The sequence below is a fragment of the Zalophus californianus genome, chromosome 3, assembly GCF_009762305.2.
Source record: "Zalophus californianus isolate mZalCal1 chromosome 3, mZalCal1.pri.v2, whole genome shotgun sequence".
Taxonomy (NCBI): domain Eukaryota; kingdom Metazoa; phylum Chordata; class Mammalia; order Carnivora; family Otariidae; genus Zalophus; species Zalophus californianus.
This window is the reverse complement of record NC_045597.1, coordinates 141,177,822-141,199,783: the sequence shown is the minus strand read 5'-3', so window position 1 is coordinate 141,199,783 and position 21,962 is coordinate 141,177,822. Positions and strand designations below refer to the sequence as shown.

At 41.8% G+C, this 21,962-nt stretch overlaps 1 protein-coding gene across 3 annotated transcripts; it reads left to right on the top strand.

Moving 5' to 3' along the window:
- Positions 1 to 1,756: 1,756 nt before the first annotated feature.
- PRKRA (protein activator of interferon induced protein kinase EIF2AK2) lies at positions 1,757 to 21,752 on the top strand. Of its 3 annotated transcripts, XM_027591061.2 has the most exons (10): positions 1,757 to 1,966; positions 2,505 to 2,674; positions 6,218 to 6,299; positions 8,391 to 8,469; positions 9,506 to 9,623; positions 11,504 to 11,598; positions 17,915 to 18,089; positions 18,961 to 19,000; positions 20,409 to 20,458; positions 21,051 to 21,752. In XM_027591061.2, the coding sequence occupies exons 1-10, from the start codon at positions 1,902 to 1,904 to the stop codon at positions 21,206 to 21,208; spliced, it is 1,032 nt and encodes a 343-aa protein (XP_027446862.1). In that variant the 5' UTR covers positions 1,757 to 1,901; the 3' UTR covers positions 21,209 to 21,752. The 3 variants fall into 3 exon arrangements, with proteins under 3 accessions (XP_027446862.1, XP_027446864.1, XP_027446863.1); XM_027591063.1 differs by lacking the exon at positions 18,961 to 19,000 and having other exon boundaries at positions 21,051 to 21,177; XM_027591062.2 differs by lacking the exons at positions 18,961 to 19,000; positions 20,409 to 20,458.
- Positions 21,753 to 21,962: the final 210 nt, after the last annotated feature.

Below are 21,962 nucleotides of genomic sequence, written 5' to 3'. Positions count from 1 at the left end.
AAGGGAATTCCTTCAGAACTTCCCCTTGCCAATTGTGGCAACAGTAAAGTGCTATTTTGAATCCTTAGAGTATACAGGTCATTCATTCTCCTTATATGCTACAAAACCAAGTGATTAATATAAAATATAAATTCACAGAATATAGAGAAGCAGTTGTACGCAGATTTTTATGAAATATATGAAAGCCATATTACATATATAAATGCAGAAATAACTATATAATACATATATATCTATAAACTATGATTTAGGGGTTTCTTACTCTGTAGCTGGCACATAGACAACTCTTTGAAATAGTGCTGCATTTATTTTGTTTCATCATTATTACCTCAGTTGCTCAACCTTTAAAGAGAGCTATATCACGTTTGGGCTTGTTTTTAAGATATCGGGGCAAAAAATAAATTTTAGAAATAAATCTGAGGGCTGAAATATTGTATTGCCATAGTTATGTGGATGTTAATATATTTTGAAAAAGTGGCTATGTGAACTTACAGTAAGATACTCATTAAAATATAATAGTAGGTAGTAATCGCGATACATACATATACGGGGGGATGGTGGGAGGAAGACAGAATAGGCTAATTGAAGCCTCAAATAATATAAATCAATTTGATTAGATTCAGGATTCAGCTGTTTTCACTTGCTTGCCAGTATCCAAGGCTCTCGTGTAATCAAGAAAACCCCAAAAACCAAAAAGTTTTTTTTTAAGGTTTTATCTATTTGACAGAGACACAGCGAGAGAGGGAACACATACATGCAGGGGTAGTGGGAGAGGGAGAAGCAGGCTTCCTGCTGAGCAGGGAGCCCGATGCGGGGCTCAATCCCAGCACCTTGAGATCATGACCTGAGCGGAAGGCGGACGCTTAACGACTGAGCCACCCAGCTGACCCCCAAAAAAGTTTTTAATAACGTCCCTTTGTGTGAACAGCACTGTGCAATCTTCCACAACACAGAGAAAGCACAGGGAGTCATTTCTGTAAGTGGCTAACAAACCCCTAGGCGACATATCTACCGTCGCTATCTGATCCCCACCTAAGGTTGGTGCATCCCAGGCAAACACAATTACGACTAAGAAGACAGGTGTACAGAAACAGCATTTAATTGGAGCCCACAGAAAGCCCTCGTTACACCTAACAGGCCCTGCTCGGATCCGCCGGCCCAGCCTTCATCTCGGGACCAAAGCCTAGAGACAATGGAAACCACCCGGCAGCGGGGGGGGGGGGCCGGACATCCCTGGGAGCTCCTCAAAGCAGGGCGCAAACCGGGAGAGCCCACTGCAGCCCTCCAAGGCAGATATACAGCGAGTCCCAAGCTTCGGGGCCAGGTCCAGGGATGTTCCGATTTTGCATTTAGAATCCTGAAATCTTTTTCTTAAAGTGACGCAGCCCCGATCCCTAACCTCCCTCAGCCCCACCACCAAAAAAGAAGCTGAGCCTCAGCCTCACACACTGTGAGGTTTGCCTCCCAACAATCCGCCTCTCCGGGCCGGAAACCGCCTCCTTTTAAGGACGCAGAACTTGCGGCCACGCCAAGGCCGTGGCGGGGGGTAAGCGCCGGGAATCCGCGGGGCTAAGGCTGGGAACTGGCGGGAGCCAGAAGAGCCGAGACTGGGAAAAGAGGGGCGGGGCCGGGCGCCCAGGAGCCCTGCGAGCCGGTAGGTGGGGCCCGGCTTGGAGTATGGCCTGCCGCCCGGGCAGCGAGGGGGCGTGGCCGGCACTGCTGCACCGAGACTCCGCCTCCGCCCGTCCCCTTCGCAAGAGGGACGCAAGCTGGGAGGAAAGGGGGAGTCGAGGAGGCGGCGGCGGCGCTGGAGGGCTCCTCTCGGGGACCGGCCGACCCGGGGAGCGAGGATATCGCTCCGCACCACTCTTCCGCCTGCCGCCAAGCCGTCCCTTCTCGCTATGTCCCAGAGCAGGCATCGCGCCGCGGCCCCGCCGCTGGAGCGCGAGGACAGCGGGACCTTCAGGTCAGCGCCCGAATAGTCGGGGCCGAGCCCGGCAGGGCCGGGAGCGGTGGGCACGAGAGGCGGGGCGGAGGAGCCCGCTTTCCAGCGGCATTCTGGGTAAAGCCCCTTCCCGTTGCTCTCGCCCCCGCGGCTGCGGGCGGACCCGGGGGCACTCGGCTCCGCCCTCTCGGCCGCGCGCGGGCTGGGGTCTGCGGCCTGGCCCCGCCCCTCTTGCGGCCTCGGGCTGCGCGCGGGGTGGGCGGAGGTGGCGCGCCGCCGCTACCCGTGAGAGGGGTTCTGTGGGCTTGGTCCTGGGAGACTGCAGGGAATACCTCCTACCCGCTTTCAAGTTATCTCCCGAAAGCCCTCTTTCACCCTGCCGGTTGCCCGCTGCAGCAGGGCCGGGAGACTGGGGCGCTTCGCCATCTCTGGCGCTGGCCGCAGGGGAGGTTCGGCGCCTCCTGCATCAGTGTTGGTGGCAGTCAAAACTAGCCTCTGTATGCTTCTGCTTCCCTCCCCGCTTTGGCATGCAAAGCACACCTTTTTCTGGTTTTTGCAGTTTGGGGAAGATGATTACAGCTAAGCCAGGGAAAACACCAATTCAGGTATTACACGAATACGGCATGAAGACCAAGAACATCCCGGTTTATGAATGTGAAAGATCGGATGTGCAAATACACGTACCCACTTTCACCTTCAGAGTAACCGTTGGTGACATAACCTGCACAGGTCTGTATGCACAGTTAACCCCATGATCGTGTGGGTTGGCCAGCAAACCTTGGTATTGTTTTTCAGTTCGGAAAAGTGACCTTTTTACCAGGGACAGCTGTAAGGAGCAGACTCTTGAAACTGAGACCTCTCATCTCAGGTCATGGGGACTTTCCAACTTCATCTGATTCTCTCCCTAATTTTCTCTTCTCCAGATACCAAGAGAAGCTCAGAAACATACCCTAGGATCTTCCTAGGGTTCTTTCAAGAATTAGGGAGAAGCAGGAAAGGTTCTTGGAGCGACCATAGCTGGATCAGTAGGTGCTGACAAGTTTTATAGTGTCATAGAGTATAGCAGATGCCAGGAGCCATGAGTCCAGAATTTTCTGAGCCTCTCCCCTCTTTGTATGGACTCCCCTGGCACTTTGGGCCCATTGTACCACCCTTGATTCTGTATCCAAGCAAAATGAGGAAGGCGGTGCAAATACCATATTTCATAGCACCGTCTAGTTCCTGACACTGTACGGGTTTTAGTAAGATGTCATCTCCTTTTTTTTTTTAAAGATTTTATTTATTTATTTGACAGAGAGACATAGTGAGAGAGGAAATACAAGTAGGGGGAGTGGGAGAGGGAGAGAAGCGGGCTTCCCGCTGAGCAGGGAGCCCGATGTCGGGCTCGATCCCAGGATCCTGGGATCAGGACCCGAGCTGAAGGCAGATGCTTAACGACTGAGCCACCCAGGTGCTCCTGTCATCTCCTTTTTTATATGTGAGGAAAGAGGTTCAGAGAAATTAACCAGTTAACATGCCCAAAGTCACATAGCGATGAAGTTTCAGAGTTCAGACTCCCCTTATGGTCTGTGAGCTTGAACAAATGATAACTAAAGTTGCCATTTGTAAATGTAGGCATTTTGTTTCTTATGTATCTATTTAATTGCAAACAAAAAATAATACTAAATTTAAATCGGAAGAACGCCAAGAAAACAATTCAACAGGAAGGTTGGAGTTGCACCATCTGGTAATCTAAAGGCATCGATCGTTTGTTTAGGTCCCTGAAAATCTGGAGCCCGCTATTTTCTTTGAAATGACTTTAAGAAAATGTTGAGGCTTTTTTATCTAGATGAGGCAGTTGGATTGTAGGTGCTAGCTGGAAGTCTCCTCACAATGAACCACGGGATCTTTGCATTACTCCTTTAACAAGTCTATTTTTAAATTTTCAGTGAAAACTTTTTTTTTTTTTTAAGATTTTATTTATTTATTTGAGAGAGAGAATGCGAGAGAGAGAGAGAGAGCATGAGAGGGGAGAGGGTCAGAGGGAGAAGCAGACTCCCCGCCGAGCAGGGAGCCCGATGCGGGACTCGATCCCGGGACTCCAGGATCATGACCTGAGCCGAAGGCAGTCGCTTAACCAACTGAGCCACCCAGGCGCCCTAAATTTTCAGTGAAAACTTAAGAAAAGAAATAGTCCTTTTCCCTTCGATATGTGTTGGGCCAGGGATTAACAACCTATAGCCACTAACCGTTCTGCTTGGGCCCCTGCTCTCCTCACACTGCCCCGTCTTTCTATGCAAGTTTATGTGCCTCCACAGCTTCAGGGGCTATCTAAAGGCCGAATATCCTGAAATCTCTGTCTTCATTCAGCCCAGGTCCGGTTATGGAACTGTCTGTCAACCTGTGCTTGCTGGGCATCTTCACTTGGATGACCCAAAGGCACCTCAGTCTCTCGTTGTCCCAGACTGACTCCATCTCTCTTCCCTCAAGTCTGTCTCCCCTGCATTCCCTAGCTCACTAAAGGCACCACCATCACCTATTGGATCACACTAGAAAGTTGGGTTTCATTTTCCTGACTCCTCCTTCTCCCTCTTCCTCTTGCCCACTCTTCCACCAAGTCTTACTTCTTAAGCAGCTCTGGCATCTGCCTGCTTCCCTTGTCTCCCCGCTGCTGCTGTCTGGGCCACCGATGTCTTGCACTTGGACCGCGGCTGTCGTCTCGCTGCTGCTCTCTCAGCCTCCAGTCTCGGGCTGTCCATTCCCCGGATGACCCTGGCATTCAGATCTGTTCGTGTGCTTCTTGCTCTTCAAATCCGTTCGGTGGTTTGTCCATCACCCTCTGGTTAAATACAGATTTCTTGATAGGACTTAACGGCCGTGCTTCTCGAAACGTGATCAGCAGCATTACTATCACCTGAGCACTCGATGTAAACGCTCTGGAATATCAGGCCCCATGCCAGACCTGTGGGACCAGAGTATGCATTTTAACAAAATTCCCAGGCAATTCCTGTGCACATTAAAGTTTGAGAAGCACAAATTTATAAGACTGTTCTTGGACCTCTCTCCCTACCCTCGCAATCCTGTAGCCTTTTATCGTTTCCTTAAGCTCCCACCTCCCCAGCCGCTCGGGGCTCTTGAGAGCAGCATGCTGGTGTTGCCTCTGAGCCCCGGCAAGGGCTCTTTTCTTCGCCTAGAATGCTCTTCTCAACCCCCAGCTCTCGTCACCTTACTAGCTTTTACTAGTCTTTTCTGTCTTCATTCAGTTATCTCTTCCTTCTTGAAACCTTTCTGAATTATTACCAAGAGGAGGGGAGCTGTCCCTCCAGCCTGCACTTAGGCTAGTTCTAACACATACGACTATATTTCAGATGCCTCTTTACAGACAAAATCCTGCACTAGGCTGTGCGCTCTTTAAGGGTGGGGATTCTGTTTCATACTCCCCAGTGTCCCTAAGTCCCTAGGTTAGTGGATAAAGGTGTATGGTTTGTATGTCCTGACATTTGAGGGTTACAGTTGAAATTTATTCCATTATTCTGTTCCTTTCCTCCCACACCAGAGAAATGGATATCAGCACTCTGGTACCACTTTTGAAAGGTTCTCAGCACCTAGCTTGAACTCAGAAAGCAAAAGATTGAATTTACCATTTAACAGGTGTGATGGCTTACTGAAATTAGGCTGCAGTTTCAGTGATGAGTCAGACCTGTCCCCTGCCACCCTGTTAGCTACTTAGGTAAGGGATATAGATTGTATGGAAGACACGGAACATCATCTCTCACGCTCCCTATATAAACCTTCTCCCACTGCACCCAACATGTAGCCAGGACTGCTTAGCCAAACAGAGGGGATTAATGCAGTATAGGATGGACTATTGGAATAAAATTGTGCCCATTTTGCTGTCAAACAGTGTTGATATAAGCGGCTCCCTTAGAGGAGACTTCTTGCTACAGCATTTCCTTTCTCTCTAGGAATAAGGAAGAGTAAAATACTAAGTTGCATTTTTTTTTTCAGAAAGTATGACATGGTCTACTTTATTACCATTTTATGTAATAAACAAATATACACAAGGATTTTTTAATATAGGTATACATAGAATTAGATACATAAAACTTAAAATTATGGGTTTTTAATGTATGTATTTCATGGGAATATTTTGTTACAGTATGTAGTATATATTTTTAGTAACTTTGTGTGTGTGTGTAAATATATATATATAAACTGTAGTGACTTTGTTTTGTATTATGCAAATGTCTATGCAACCCTCACATTTTCATTTCTTTCTTAACTTTAATTCAGGTGAAGGTACAAGTAAGAAGCTGGCGAAACATAGAGCTGCAGAGGCTGCCATAAACATTTTGAAAGCCAATGCAAGTATTTGGTGAGCTAAATTTCTTTGTATTCTGCAGCTCAAAAATATCATGGCTGAGGTAAGATTGAAAGTTTGAACGCGCTCACAAAAGCAACAAAGTGAACAGTTGTTAGTACCTGGCTCTAAAATTTTATTTCCTTGTGAAAACCTGTCATCCCTTAAAGACAACTTTATCCTTAAGAAATTCAATCCAGCAATTAACTGTTAAATGAAAGCTCTCAGGAACTAGGATTTTTTTCCCCCTCAGTGGGATGCAACAGTAGAAAACCCCAGTTTTTCTGGCAAATATCTTCCTGTGTTAAGAGTGTAATAATTTCTACACTACATAAAATAAGTTATGAAATGGAAAAAGATCAGTGGAAAATACTCTTCGGAAGATTCTAATTTGGAAGGAGATGAAGAGATTTCCTTTTATTATACAATGTATACCAAATACAAGATGTTAAGTGGGATGTTAAGTCTTGATGGGATTTTTTCAAAATAAGTTGATTGTCACTTTAGGTGCTTTTGGAGAGTATTGGTCCTGGAGCATCTCATGTATTCTAGAGTGATGTCCTTTGGTTTCTAATGGACACACTGGAGCATGCTGAGCCTTTAAGTTCTTCTCCTTCCTGCACTCAGTTATTCCTAAAGTACAGTCTGGTGTACCTGCTCAGAGTTGACAGCAGAGGCCCGGGGGAATTTAGGAGAGGTTTTTCTCCAGCTTCAAAACTTTTGGTCTAGCACGTACTTAGGTTCTCATGCAGTGCTCCTCCCCTTTCTTAAGCCCTTCCAAACCATTCGAGTAGTTTAGAATGAAGCATTGACAAGCTTTGACTCTCACAAAATGGTGCTTGATTCCCTGGGATCCTATGTTATAGCTGATTTATGCTGGCTTTGTAGACATGCTAAAAGACATGGCAGGTATTGGATTCTCCCCTCGCCGGTGGTGACCAGGCTATTTCTGTGCAGCCCAAAGGTCAACCCAAAGTGTGGAGTGTATTTGTAGAAATGAACATATGGAGTGTCCTTTCTGCACGTGGGCACTTCACTTTGTCAGCAAAAAAGGCTAACAAACTTTACTATATATTTGTGCTTCTTGACAGATAAGATGGGAATTACTAAGCTGTAATCAGGTCTAAAGTGGCCTCATTTAATACAGAGACTTTCTCACTTCTCCATCACAATTATTTGGGTAGCTTCGGCGTGCATCATTGTAAGTGAATATTCCTATCTCATCAGCCTCCATAAAGCTTGACATTCTGGCAGGTGGAAAAGCAACCTGAGGAAGTGGCAATAACTGAACCTCTTTGGTCATGGAAGAAATGACTCTTCAGTCGCCTAGGTGGTAGTAACCTTGAACGTAGCTTTACTCAGTGCTAGACACTCATCGCCTAACTAATTAGTAATTTCAAACTAGTTAGGAGACATTATTCTCTTTTTCCCTAATCATAGTCACCATATTGCCGGAACCAGATTCATGCAGGCCATACAGATACATCTTAGGAGGATTATTCTAGCTTAGAACAGATGATAGATCAGACAGATTTGTCTTCCATAGTTATTTGAGTGAAAAAACAACTTTATAATCTGTATCATTCCCATTACCAGGCTAAATTTCCTAATTATTAGGCTTCCCTTTTTGTGTGGTTGTAATAGTAGTATGCTTTATTTAAATACATTTTTATTGAGCACCTATTATATGCACAGTCCTGTAAGGCTTACGGAGGTAAGTAATACATAGGCTCTGTCATCAAGGATTTTACATCTGAACGCAGGAGCGGTGTGGTGAGGGATGGACAAATCACATGTATTTGCAAGAGTATATAACTTATGGTAAAATAATTTGCGTAAGAAAGGGTCAACCTAAATGTTAATAATGGTTCAAAGGAGGGAGAAATTATGTCACATTAGCGTAATAGGATAGGTTTCTTAGAGAAAGTGGCATATGAGCTAGACCTTGGACAGGGGATAGGTCACATTCTCATAGAAGAGGTGAGGTAGAAGGCTATTCTGTGGAGAACAGCAGAGGCATAGAGGATTAAATAAGAAATGCTTGTCATTTATTTAATAGTTTGGGGGAAATTATTTTGTTTTATAACATTTTAAAAAAATGTTTAGCTTTGCAGTTCCTGACCCCTTAATGCCTGACCCTTCTAAGCAACCAAAGAACCAGCTTAACCCTATTGGTTCATTACAGGTAAGTCACACGGTTTTTCCTTACATAACATTATGTCTATTGAAGAAAGATGTCATAAATTGATAATATGACAAGGGCTGAAACAAGGAATAAATATTTTAAAGATAAGTTGGCATAATATTTTATTTTCCCAGTTATGATCATTAGCTATTACAGCACTAACTTGAAATTATTTTCCTATTTATTTACGTTTTGGATTTTCTTCCATATACAGTATCTGCCTTTGGTTTGTGGAATTCTCATTTGAGATCAACAGGACCCCAGTGCACATGGGTAGAGTGTTTTATACTTTAAGAATATTTCTTGCCACTCTTGTGACAACCTCTTTCTACTTCTGTTGACACAGAAGATTTTATAAAGAACACAAATCGGGTAACCTACCTCAAGAAAGGGGAAATAGTCTATTTGCTTATTCTACAAAAAAAAAAAAAAAAAAAATCAGCTTTGAATTTCTGCAGGCAGAATATCCTTCTTGCGGATTATCCATGTGCTCTGTTGGACAGCTACCCTCCCCATTCTCCAGCCCGTCCTTTGGTCCCTTTCTTGCTGTCTTTTTCTTGAGTTTTCTTCCCCTGATCTTTCCTCAGCTTTGTCCAAGTCTGTTAGCCGCCTTCGCTCATCTGCTCTTGTTGCAGTGCAGTAGTTAGCCAGCTGTAGGCAGGAAGTCTGCAACTAAGGCAGAGGCTTTAGGAACTGATGACCCTGAGACCTATAGATGTTCCCCAAGAGGGCCATAGTAGCTCCTCTTTCTCTTTGAGCTCTTTGATATTTGCTCACTATGGCTTAATGGAAGAACACCATTCCTATCCTAGCAGTAAACTGCTTCAGTTTTGGTATTGTGGGCTTGCAAGATAAAAAATGCAGGAATATTTATGGGGAATATAAGGCCTTCCCCCATTTTTCCATTGCAGAAGATCATTATTCTTTTCAAAAACATAAATGGAAATGGGATCAAAATCATGAAAGGGTGTCATTTATGTGATTAAGCCATTGCATAGTAAAAATTAACTACTAAAGCCTCATCTCGATTTTCTAGGAGTTGGCTATTCATCATGGCTGGAGACTTCCTGAGTATACCCTTTCCCAAGAGGGAGGACCTGCGCATAAGAGAGAATATACCACAATTTGTAGGCTAGAGTCATTTATGGAAACTGGTAGTTATTTCCTTTCAATCTCATACAACTGAAGACATTTTAAATATTTTCAGATGATGAATGACCATAGAAAGTTCTGTTGTGATTTCCTTTCAGATATTTCTGGGGAGAAAAACTGATACATTCCTATTCTACTGTCTCTTTCTGCAGTTGAATTTAAGTGTAAATATTTGGCTTAAGAATACTTATGCTTCTTAATTTGATATTTTTAAAAATCATGGAAAAGCCTGTTAATGGAAAGAAGTAAATAATTGACTTTACACAGCGTGCATTGATGTGTTAGTGACTTAAAAATCATTTTAGAGGGACGCCTGGGTGGCTCAGTCCTTAAGCGTCTGCCTTCGGCTCAGGTCATGATCCCAGGGTCCTGGGATCGAGCCCCGCATCGGGCTCCCTGCTGGGTGGGAAGCCTGCTTCTCCCTCTCCCACTCCCCCTACTTGTGTTCCCTCTCTCGCTGTGTCTCTCTCTGTCAAATAAATAAGATCTTTAAAAAAAAAGTCATTTTAGAAAAAAGCAGTAAATCTCTTGGAAGTTTCAACAGCTGTTCTAGAAGATTGGAGGACTAGAGGAAGATCACATTTGAAAACATGATAAGAGACTAGGAGGCAAAAAAATAGCATGAGATAAAAATAAAGTAGAAATTATCCCTTTGAATGATAGCAGTGTCCATGTTGTAAGGGCCAGAAACGATGGGAAAAAAGTCCCTTAATAGAGTACTAAGTCAGGGTCCCTATTGTAATTTCTCTATCGTGTTACTGTCATTCTTAAAATGGCACGGAATGGAATTGGTTAGATGCCTGTTTCAAGTAATAAGCAACCGTTTGCCCTGAGAGGCAGTGCGGGCCAATGCCGAAAGCACTGGACCGGAAGTGAGAACCCCAGCTTCCATTCTTTTTTTAAAGATTTTATTTATTTATTTGAGAGAAAGAGAGCACGCACGGTGTGGGGCGGGGAGAGGGAGAAGCAGGCTCCCCATTGATCAAGGAGCCCAACATGGGGTTAGATCCCAGGACCCTGAAATCATGACCTGAGCCAATGCAGGCAGAAGCTTAACTGACCGACCAAGCCACCCAGGCGCCCCACCTAACGTCCATTCTTGATGCACCTTGATTTGCGAGGGTAGGCAAATTACTTAATCTCTCTAGGCCTCAGTTTTTAAATCTGTAAAACAAAAAGCATGGAAGTAGATGATACTTATGGTGTCTTTCAACTGCAGGATCTCCTGTGCCCTTCTTATCCATGTTAAAGAAAAATTCCGCATAGTTGTCAGTTTATAGAAGATTGTAAGCAAGAAGTAGACCTCAAGAGATAAGAGCTGTAATTCAAATGTACCTTGATAAATTTGAATACTTGGTCAGAATTAAACCAAAAGTGATTCATTAAAGCTAGGCATAGGGAAATATACCTGTTAAAAACAGAAAGTATAACTATTATAGATAAAATGTCAAAGAAAAGAAATGCCTTCATAAATGTAAGAATTAATAGTTGTATCGGGGCTCCTGGGTGGTGCAGTTGGTTAAGCACCCAACTCTTGGTTTTGGCTCGGGTCGTGATCTCAGGGTTGTAAGATCGAGCCCTGCTTAAGTCTCCGTGCTCAGCATGGAGTCTGCTTGGGACTCTCCCTCCCTCTCCCTCTGCCCCTCCTCCCACCACTCATGTGCGGTCTGTTTTCCGCTCTCTAAAATAAATAAATCTTTAAAAAAAAAAAATTAATAGTTGTATGAAGCACCATAAGCAAAGATGTCAGATCAGCAAAAGAATAATATATAAAAATCATGAAATTGTTCTCTGATCAAAAAATCATACTTTATACATGTGATTATTCTCTGTGGACACTAATTTCTTTTCTAAACCTACCATTTCTTTCTTTTTTATTTAGGAAAGGGGGCATCAAAAAAACAAGCCAAGAGAAATGCTGCTGAGAAATTCCTTGCCAAATTCAGTAATATTTCTCCAGAGAACCACATTTCTTTAGTGAGTAATGATCAAGACACCTATGATGACAATGTGATTAAGCATCTCTTGCTCTAGGATACTTCCCTAGAGTCCTTGTCGTATGGACACTTGAGAGTTTTAATTTTTAAAAATCTTTTCACTGTTCAGATGTACATGACCCCAATTTTAGCTGTCACAAGGGTGACCAGGGAAGAGGGCATGGGAGACACATTCAAATTCAGAATCACATGATGGAATCTGAAGAGGATAAGCCGTAGTGCCACTTTTGCCTTCACACTGACAGTGCATTCATTCATGTACGCACTCAGCAAACATTTCGTGATCTCATACTGTGTGCCAGACCTTGCGCCAGGTTCTGTGCATACCGTGAATTAGGTAGTCTCTCCCACTGGGGAGTTTGTAGCCTCCTGAAAGAGAAAAGAACCCGACAGACTGGTCCTTTCAGAGAGGGCTTGGCAACATAGAAGGATCCAACCAAGACTGGGGATTTCAGGAAGACTTCTTGGAAGAGGCAATATCTAAGCCAAGACCTGCAGGATGAGAACAGAGGAAAAGAATGCCAGAGCACCTACAAAGACCAAGAGTAAAATATTAGATGTCATCTGGGAACCGTAAATAGTTTGGCGTGGCCAGAGCATAGGGTTGGAGGAGGGTGTCTCGGACAATGAGGCGAGAAAGGCAAAGAGGGATTAAATCTGGAAGGGACGACTATAGTCAGAGAGATTGAACTTTATCCTGAGGGTGGAGCAAAACCACTAAAGAATTTTAATCTGGTAAGGAGAGACTTAGAAGGGAGTGACTGGCTGCCCTATGGGGATTGAAGAGTCTTAGACTTAGAGACCTGTAGGCTGTTGTTACAGAAAATGGATGAGGAATGATGGTGGCCGTCGACATGGTCAGTTTAAAAATTATTTCGAAAACTGGGGTGAATAGGGCATGGTAATTGATTTGGATGTGGGGAGTAAGGAAAAAGGAGAAAGCAAATATTTTTCCATTGGCAACTCAGTAGATGGTGGTACCATTCAGTAATAGGAACACAGAAGATGAGTGGGACTTGACGGAGAGAAGATAATGAGTTAATATCTACAGTGAGTAGGATATATTGAATCTGAAGTGTTTGTAGAATATGTTAAGATACTGAGTAGGCAGCTGGGCAAACAAATACAGAGCGTAAGAGATTGAGCTATACATGACATTTGAGATTATGATATTCATAGATAGGTACATCTCATGGTACATTATCTGAGGATTTATTAGGTGGGGAATGAGAAGTGAGGACTATAGCAGTGTCCTAGTTGATGATAATAAAATAAGGGCTCATTTTGTAGGAAAAAAAAAATCAAAGACTATACACAAAGTAACATAATTTTGGTTTTACCTTCTTAATAGAAAAACATAAACGTTGCATTCACGTCTTTTAAAATTGGATCAGAGATGACACCAAAATCACAAAGCACAAATAGGTTTATAAGTGGTTTCATAGGTGAATTCTGTTAAATCTTCAAGGAAGAAGTAATTTCCAATGCTATTTAAATTCTTCCAGGCAATACATATATACGTAGGGCAGGCTTCTAAATTTATTTTTCAAAACCAACATAACACTAACACCAAAACCTGACAATAGCAAATCGCAATGGAAAAAATTATGGATTAATCTCCCTTATAGTGAAACACCTTAATAAAATATCTAGTACAACAGTAAAAGAATAATGTACCATAGATAAGTTGGGCTTATTTCAAGAATGCAAGGATATATCTGTTGCAATTCAGGAATGCAAAGATAGGTTCTGTAAATCTGTTACTATAATTAATCACCTTAATGGGTCAAAGGAGAAAAACAGTCAATGGATGCCAAAAAGATATTTGGCAATCATTGATAAACACTTTTAAAATATCCCTATCGTTTTGAGACACAGAACAGATGAACATAGGGGAAGGGAAGGAAAAGTAAAATCAGATGCAAATAGAGAGGGGGACTCCTGGGTGGCTCAGTCAGTTAAGCGTCTGCCTTCAGCTCAGGTCATGATCCCAGGGTCCTGGGATTGATTTCCGCATCCGGCTCCTTGCTCAGCTGGGAGCCTACTTCTCCCTCTGCCTGCCGTTCCCCCTGCTCGTGGCGTGCTCACATGCTCTCTCCCTCTGACAAATAAATAAAATCTTAAAAAAAAGAAAGAAAATAGGGAGGCAAACCATAAGAAATGCCTAATTCTAGGAAACAGGGTTGCTGGAGGGGAGGTAGGTGAGGGGATGGGGTAACTGGGTGATGGGCATTAAGGAGGGCACTTGATATAATGAGCACTGGGTGTTATATACAACGGATGAATCACTAAATTCTACCCTTGAAACTAATAATACACTATATGTTAAATAAATTGAATTTAAGTAAAGAATTAAAAAAGGAGATAAAAATGTTCATTAACTGCAAATAATATGACTGTGTCCCTGTAAAGCCCTGTAAAAGAAAAACTGCTAGAATAAGAGAATTCATCAAGGTAACTGATCATAAAATTAATATATAAAACCAATAGCTTTTTCATATTTAGGATTATGAAGGTAACCACTAGAATAATTAAAGAAGAAAGTCAAAAATTGCTTCTGGAAAGGGGACTGAATGTAGGGATGGAATGAGGCTCAGGATTGTTGCTTTTATAATTCTGTACTCCTTGACTTTTTGTGGTGTTATATTAACAAAATTTATGAAGCTCGATAACATTGATACTTTTATAGCGAAATAGAAATCTGTCCTAAAAAAGTATACTAGGAAAAAAAACCAATAGTTTTTCTGTTTACAAATACTAAGAGGTAGAATGAAAAAGATCTCATTTTCAAGAATAGAAAAAAGGCTAATGTGCTGGGGAATAAACTTAAAATGTGCAGACCCATGTGGAAAAAATTTCAAAACTCTGCTGAGGGATTTAACAGAAATTGAATTAATGTAAAACGACCTATTTTCAATAGGAAGACTCAATATTGTAAAATATATAAAAAAGTAATGTAGTCTCACTCAAAATCTACCAGAATTCATCTTGGATCTCAATACAGCTTTACCAAGTTTATCTGGAAAAATAAACTCTCCAGAATAGCCAAGAAAACTGAAAAGGAAGAGTGCAGGAGGTGGGATTATGCCTACCAGAGAATAAAACCTACTCTAAATCTCTAGTATTGAAACACGTACTGGTACAGGGATAGACGGGGGACAGGGATAGACAATAATCCCCATAGGAGCAGAGTATATGACAATAGTGAGACTTCAGATCAGTGGGCAAAAGGATGGATTATTCAATAAATAGTGTAGACACAAAGCCACATTTATGGGGGGGGTGGAGGGGAGGATGTATCTATCTGTGTGTGTGTGACGTATTTAGGTTGCTCCCTTACTCCTTAAAATAAATCAAAAATTTGAACATAAGAATTGAAACCAAGGGCGCCTGGGTGGCTCAGTCGTTAAGCGTCTGCCTTCGGCTCAGGTCATGATCCCAGGGTCCTGGGATCGAGCCCCACATCGGGCTCCCTGCTCTGCGGGAAGCCTGCTTCTCCCTCTCTCACTCCCCCTGCTTGTGTTCCCTCTCTCGCTGTCTCTCTCTCTGTCAAGTGAATAAATAAAATCTTAAAAAAAAAAAAAATTGAAACCAAGTATGAGAAAACACAGCAGAGCTTTCCCTTTTAAAATTCTTAGCATGGGGAAACCTTTTTAAAACCTAAAACCTAGAAGACGTAATAAAAGACTGATAAATTTGACTCCATAAAACCTATTACACGGCAAAAAAAAATCTGTAAATAAAACCAAGAATTAAAACAAATTATTTTTAACACAGGTCTGTAATTGGACTATTTTCAGTACCACATAAAAAGCTCTTACACATCAATAAAAAAGATACAAATGGTTAAAAAGGGGGCACCTGGGTGGCTCAGTTGTTAAGCATCTGTTAAGCGTCTGCCTTCGGCTCAGGTCATGATTCCGGGGTCCTGGGATCGAGCCCCGCATCTAGCCCGGTATCGGGCTCCCTGCTCGGCGGGAAGCCTGCTTCTCCCTCTCCCACTCCCCCTGCTTGTGTTCCCTCTCTCGCTGTGTCTCTCTCTCTCAAATAAATGAATGAAATCTTTAAAAAAAAAAAAAAATCAGCTCCATTCATGGAAATTAAAGAGATACTATTTTCACCTTTTAGATTGATGAAACCTACTAAGTTTGATAGTCCCAGGTGTTGGCGAGGGTATCAGAAACAAGCACCCGCCTAGACTGTTGATGGTAGTATAAATTGGTTTAGAAATCAGTCTGGAAGTATTTTATCAAAATTAAAAGCATACATGCTCTTTGACTCAGTTCTACTTCTAGAAATTATTCTACATTTAAAGTCATCCAAGTGCAAAAGAGTTTTATTGTGGGCGCCTGGGTGGCTCAGATGGTTGGGCGTCTGCCTTCAGCTCAGGTCATGATCCCAGGGTGCTGGGATCTAGTCCCGCATCGGGCTCCCTGCTGGGCGGGGAGCCTGCTTCTCCCTCTGCCCCCCCCCTCTCTCTCTCTCTCTGACTTTCATGAATAAATAAATAAAACTTTAAAAAAAATTTTTTTTTAATTTAATTTATTTATTTCAGAGAGAGAAAACACGAGAGGGAAGAGGGTCAGAGGGAGAAGCAGACTCCCCGCCGAGCAGGGAGCCCGATGCGGGACTCGATCCCGGGACTCCAGGATCATGACCTGAGCCAAAGGCAGTCGCTTAACCAACTGAGCCACCCAGGCACCCAAAAAAAGTTAAAAAAAAAAAAGAGTTTTATTGTAACATTGTTAGTAAAACCAAGAAATCAGAAATAACCCAAAAGCCATAATTGAAAACTGGTAAGATAAATATAGTGCCTATATGTGCATTGATATGAGGAAAATAATATAGAAGAATAAGCTATCATTTTTGTTTAAAAAGAAGATTATGGGGGCGCCTGGCTGGCTCCGTCAGTAGAGCATATGACTCTTGATCTCAGGGTCCTGAGTTCAAGCCCCACGTGGGGTGTGGAGCTACAAAGAGGGAGGGAAGGAGGGAGGAAGATAGAAGTAAGTAAAATAAAAAGATTGTGTGTGTGTGTGTTTGAATTTAGAATTATAGAAGGTTATTGAAGAAATAGTTTTAACAGTAAGTACCTTTTGGAAGTGAAATGTCTTCTGGGAAGGAGTGATAAGGAAAAGAGACTATTCATTATATATTTGTTATTGAAACTACTCTATTAATGAATTATAATTTTTTAAAGCTTTTATTTATTTATTTATTTGACAGAGAGAGACACACAGAGAGAGGGAACACAAGCAGGGGGAGTGGGAGAGGGAGAGGCAGGCTTCCCGCGGAGCAGGGAGCCGGATGTGGGGCTCGATCCCAAAACCCTGGGACCATGACCTGAGCTGAAGGCAGACACCCAATGACTGAGCCACCCAGCCACCCCCTGAATTATAATTTAAAAAAAAATTTTTTTTGAAGTTCCAACCAAGGAATACAAAATTCTGTTTAGCAAACTTTGTAGATTCTTAATTCTTGTGATCTTTTTTTGAAAATCCCTTAACCTCCATCAGTCTCATTAATAAATAAGACTATGGATACGTTGCCCTACTTCAGAGGGTGGTTGGTTGTTTTTTGTTTTTGTGGGGCTTTTTGACATAATATATGAGGCAATTTGGGAAAAATGAACTAACATGGAAACGTAAAGCATTCTAAGAACAGAGGTGGAAAGGGAAGGATATGGGGAGAATAAAGAAAAGAGGCAAAGGAGGAAGTTCTGTTGGGTTCTGGGAAAAGTCTGGTAAGAACTTTATGACCTCCTGCCATTCATTTGAACAACTTGTTCTTCTCAAACCTAACTTGTACATTGCACCTTTTCTACAGTTGCTTTGTCTTCTGCTTCACAGCTGTCAGAGTGATTGGTTGGTATTTAATAACAAGAAATCATAAAGATAAAATCGTTTTATATTTTAATTTGTAAATTGCTCCATTAGGCAGATTCAGTTATTTGCAGGTTTGTTTATACTGCTCTTAAATATCTTCTACATCTTTTTTTAAATATACATCTGAACGTGGCCATCAGAAAATTTGAGAGACCTTTGTCCCATACAAAAGTATTTTTAAATACTTCCAGTATATTAGTGCATATGCTTCTTTTTTCTCTGACGTCGCGGCGTTTGTTAAATGTGTGCTTATTAGTGTTATCTCATTTAAAATGGGAAAGTTAACCAAGTGGTATTCATTTAAACATGCTTTATAGAGTATTAAATGTGAGCGCCTAATACTTTTAATTATATCATAGCATTAGAACTCAGTCTGAGTTACGAGTCTTAATCTTCATCTGTGTTTTTCAGACAAATGTAGTAGGACATTCTTTAGGATGTACTTGGCATTCCTTGAGGAATTCTCCTGGTGAAAAGATCAACTTACTGAAAAGGAGCCTCCTCAGTATTCCAAATACGGATTACATCCAGCTGCTTAGTGAAATCGCCAAGGAACAAGGTTTTAATATAACATATTTGGATATAGGTATGATTTTTTTTCTTTGGCTTACCTCAAAACCTGTTTTTAAAATGTATTTCAGAAACAAAGCCTGTATTACAATTTATGTCACTGACCAGGGATACTGAAATGGTGTGTGTGTGTGTGTGTGTGTATATATACTTCTCACACGCATATATATTCATATATATAAAATTAGCAGAGCAGTTCTATTTATCACTGATATGTCCCATTCTTAATAATAATAGCTAACATCTGTATAGTTATAATAATAATAAAAAACAGCAGCTAATATTTATTGTTTTGACTATAGACCAGGCCCTGTTTTAAGGATATTACAGAGTTCAGCTCACTGAATTCTGAGACTAATCCTGTGAAGTTAGGTCTATTATCCTTACATGTAAGGAAAGAAAGGAAGGCACAGAGAGGTTCAGAAACTTGCCTGAGATGATGTAGCTGGTTAGCGGTAGAGTCGGATCAGGGGAGGTGTCCCTGCAGATACAGTGTCTGTTAAACTAGCCCTGATGGAGAGCTTGACAAATAAAAAGGCAGCCATGTTTCTAGAGCAAGCACTAAGTTTGTGGGGGCCAGACCCCTTCTCTCCACTTTGTCACTGTTTGCCAATTGAAGGAGATCAGTGGGGACAAGTACTTTAGACCGTCATTCCATCCCCGCTGTCCTCGCCTATATCTCCTCTAGCCCTGAGTCATTTAGGTAGACAAATGTGGATAGATTAGAAAGCAAGTCACTTTGGATTTTAATTTGCTTTTTAAAGCTGATGTGCGTGCATGCATGCGTGTGTGTGTGTAGTATGTGTGCACGCACACAAGTGTTTGGTGTCTTGATTTAACATCAGTGTAATTTGTGAAGAATTTGATATCCTTTGTTCCATCCTTAGTGAGCTGTGGGGACCCAGCTGAAAGGAGCTGCCAGCTCTGGTGTGTAGGTGTTTAAAGAATTTCTAATTTTTCTCTGCTACTTGAGGATTGAATGATGGGTCGAGTACAATGTTTTAATGTACTGAAAATGAGGCCGAACCAGGAATTTAGTACAGACACCTGGTCAGAAGAGGTGGCTGACGGAAGACCATTCATTCAGTGAATAGTTATTAAGTACCCACACTTTTTTAGGTGTTTAAGACACAGATGAATAAGCCATGTCATGAATAGGACTATGGATGGTTGGATCTGGGAAAAGAAGGAAACTTGAGATGGCTTTTGAGATTATGAATTAATGATGCCTTTGAAACGCATCTTACCAATTTTAAGAACTAAGTTCTTCTGAATATAGAACAGTCTAAAAACCACAGTCAGCTAATTCGGCTAACTTCTGTGCCATTACCTTCAAAAGAACCTAGACGTCCTCCAAAACAAAAAAGATACACAAGTGGCCAACAAGCTCACAAACAGATGCTCACTATTCTTAGTCATCAGGGAAATGCAAATCAAAACCACAGTGAAGTACCAATTCATACCCACTGGGATTACTGTGAAGAAGAAAATAGAAGATAACAAATGTTGGCAAAGATGTAGAGAAGTTGTAGCCCTCCCACACTGCTGGTGGAATATAAAATGGTTCACCACTGTGGACAATGGGAGTTTTGCAGCTCCTCAAATGAGTTACCGTATGACCTAGCAACTCTACCACCAGGTATATCCCCAAAACAATTGTAAACTGGTAATTGAAACAAATACCCGCATGTTCACAGTAGTACTATTCACAATAGTTAAAAGATGGAAACAGCCCAAATGTCCATCAACGGATGAATGGTTAAATCAGTTGTGGTATATATGTGCAATTAAATATTCAGCCATGAAAAGAAATGAAGTTCTGATACATGCTACAACATGGATTAACCTCAAAAACATACTAAGTGAAAGGCAAGACACAAAAGGGTCATATTATATACCATTTAAATGAAATATCCAGAATAATTTACTCCGTAGATTGGTGGTTGCCAGAGGGGCTTCGGGGTAGGGGAGATGGGGAGCAACTTTTTTATGTGTATGGTGTTTCTTCTTGGGAAAATGAAATGATGAGAATGTTTTGTAACTAGATAGAGATGGCAGTTGCCTAACATTGTGAATGTACGAAATATATTACTCAATAGTTCACTTTAATACGTTGAGATTATGTTATATGAATTTTACCTCAATTTAAAAGGGAAAAAAAAAAGCTCGATGATAGAACTAGAAAGCCTCTTCACACATTAAAACACCTCCACTGTATCTGGAGGTTTCCTATTATATTGACTCTAGCAGAATAACATTGAATCGTGGCCACTTTTAACAAATTGTAACTCATCTGTTTCTACCTCTTTCCTTTGTGTCATCTAACCATCTTTAGTGACAGTGATTCATCAGTTGATGAGAAGAACATTTGTTTCCTGAGCTTAGGTACCGTATATACAACATGGAACTAGACTGTCTGCACAGATGTAGAATGAAAGAACATGAAGGCAAAAGAGAGGTCTTGCCCTGAGCCATGTATTTCCTGGTTCAGACATCTCCTGACGGTAACCCTAGACTTCATAGTGAAAAACACCCTCTCTCCAGTGCTCTAGCCGATGGTCTTTTTCCCTCTAAAAAAAGTTGGCTACAGTTCAATTTGCAAACACTGCTCAACTAGCCACATTAGAATGGCCTTGGGAGCTTTAAAAAAGAAAATGTAAGAATCTGGCTCCTCCCACCGCCAACCCTGCGTTTCTGACTGAGCAAGCTGGAGTGAGGCCAAGGCACCTGCATTTACGTTCCCTCAGGTGGTTAGGAAGCACAGCTGTGTTTGAGAACAACTAGTGCTGAGCAGTTGTGTTTTGGTTTTTGTTTGGAGAAGAATGATAAAGATGGTGAGGAAGTGGAGTAGTATACCATAGATTTATACTGTAGTAAAGACTGTAGGAAGGAAGACTATAGTAAAAACCTGTTTTCATGAAGGATCTGCTTTCTCTACACTTGGCATTAACTACCGTGTTTGAACGTGTCATTACAGAAGAACTGAGCGCCAATGGCCAGTATCAGTGTCTGGCCGAACTCTCCACCAGTCCCATAACAGTCTGTCACGGCTCCGGGATCTCCTGCGGCAATGCACAGAGTGAGGCAGCTCACAACGCTCTGCAGTATCTAAAGATAATAGCAGAAAGAAAGTGAGCCCGAAGCAACCCCAAAAGCCCTCGGTAGCACATAAGAAATCCCCCTTCACCCCTTTCCGAGTAAAACATTTACTACACTTGAGTTTGTGTGGTGTTTCTAAATTTCTTCATAGCTTCCATCAACACTCCAGGTTTAATGATCTCCTAGTAGTTATTAAGCTCTTTTTAATGGCTTCAACTTTGTATTGGTATACTGTATTTATAAACTTTGTACCATAAGCAGAGTGTAGCACCCAGGTTACAATGCCATGTACATACAGGGAAGAAACTGCATGTTTGTTACTGATGATGAAGATGAAGATGTCAAAGAAACAAAACTGCTAGCAACAGTCGTCCTTACTGGTGCTTAACCTCTTTGCGCAAGGCTTTGTACAGGGAATTCGAAGGAAGCCCCTTAGAGTTGGGAGGAACACGCTAACAAGCGTTTATTGAATGTGATTATTGAATTTCAGGGAACATGATTGGTCTGCTGTGCATTTGAATCCATGTAATAAAGAGCTGTTGTTGTAACAGGTTCCACTCGTTTTATTAAAGCATTACTGACCTGACCATGGCCCCTTCTTTGTAGCCATTCTTGGGAGTGACATGATGTGGATGCTCTGTTACTTACCTATATCTAGTGTACTTCTCAAAGTCAAAGTTGAAAAAACACCCACGGTCTAAGCAAAAACGTACAAATAATGTATATGTGATGAGTCCCTTCTGTATTTTCTCCAAACAAATGCAACATTGTCTATTTCTTTGACATAACC

Excerpts from the sequence above, each read along its gene's own strand:
- PRKRA (XM_027591061.2), top strand. The coding sequence starts at position 1,902 with ATGTCCCAGAGCAGGCATCGCGCCGCGGCCCCGCCGCTGGAGCGCGAG. Across the intron at positions 9,624-11,503 it reads AGAGTCATTTATGGAAACTG|GAAAGGGGGCATCAAAAAAA; the intron begins GTAGTTATTTCC and ends TTTTTTATTTAG. Across the intron at positions 20,459-21,050 it reads CATTTGTTTCCTGAGCTTAG|AAGAACTGAGCGCCAATGGC; the intron begins GTACCGTATATA and ends GTGTCATTACAG.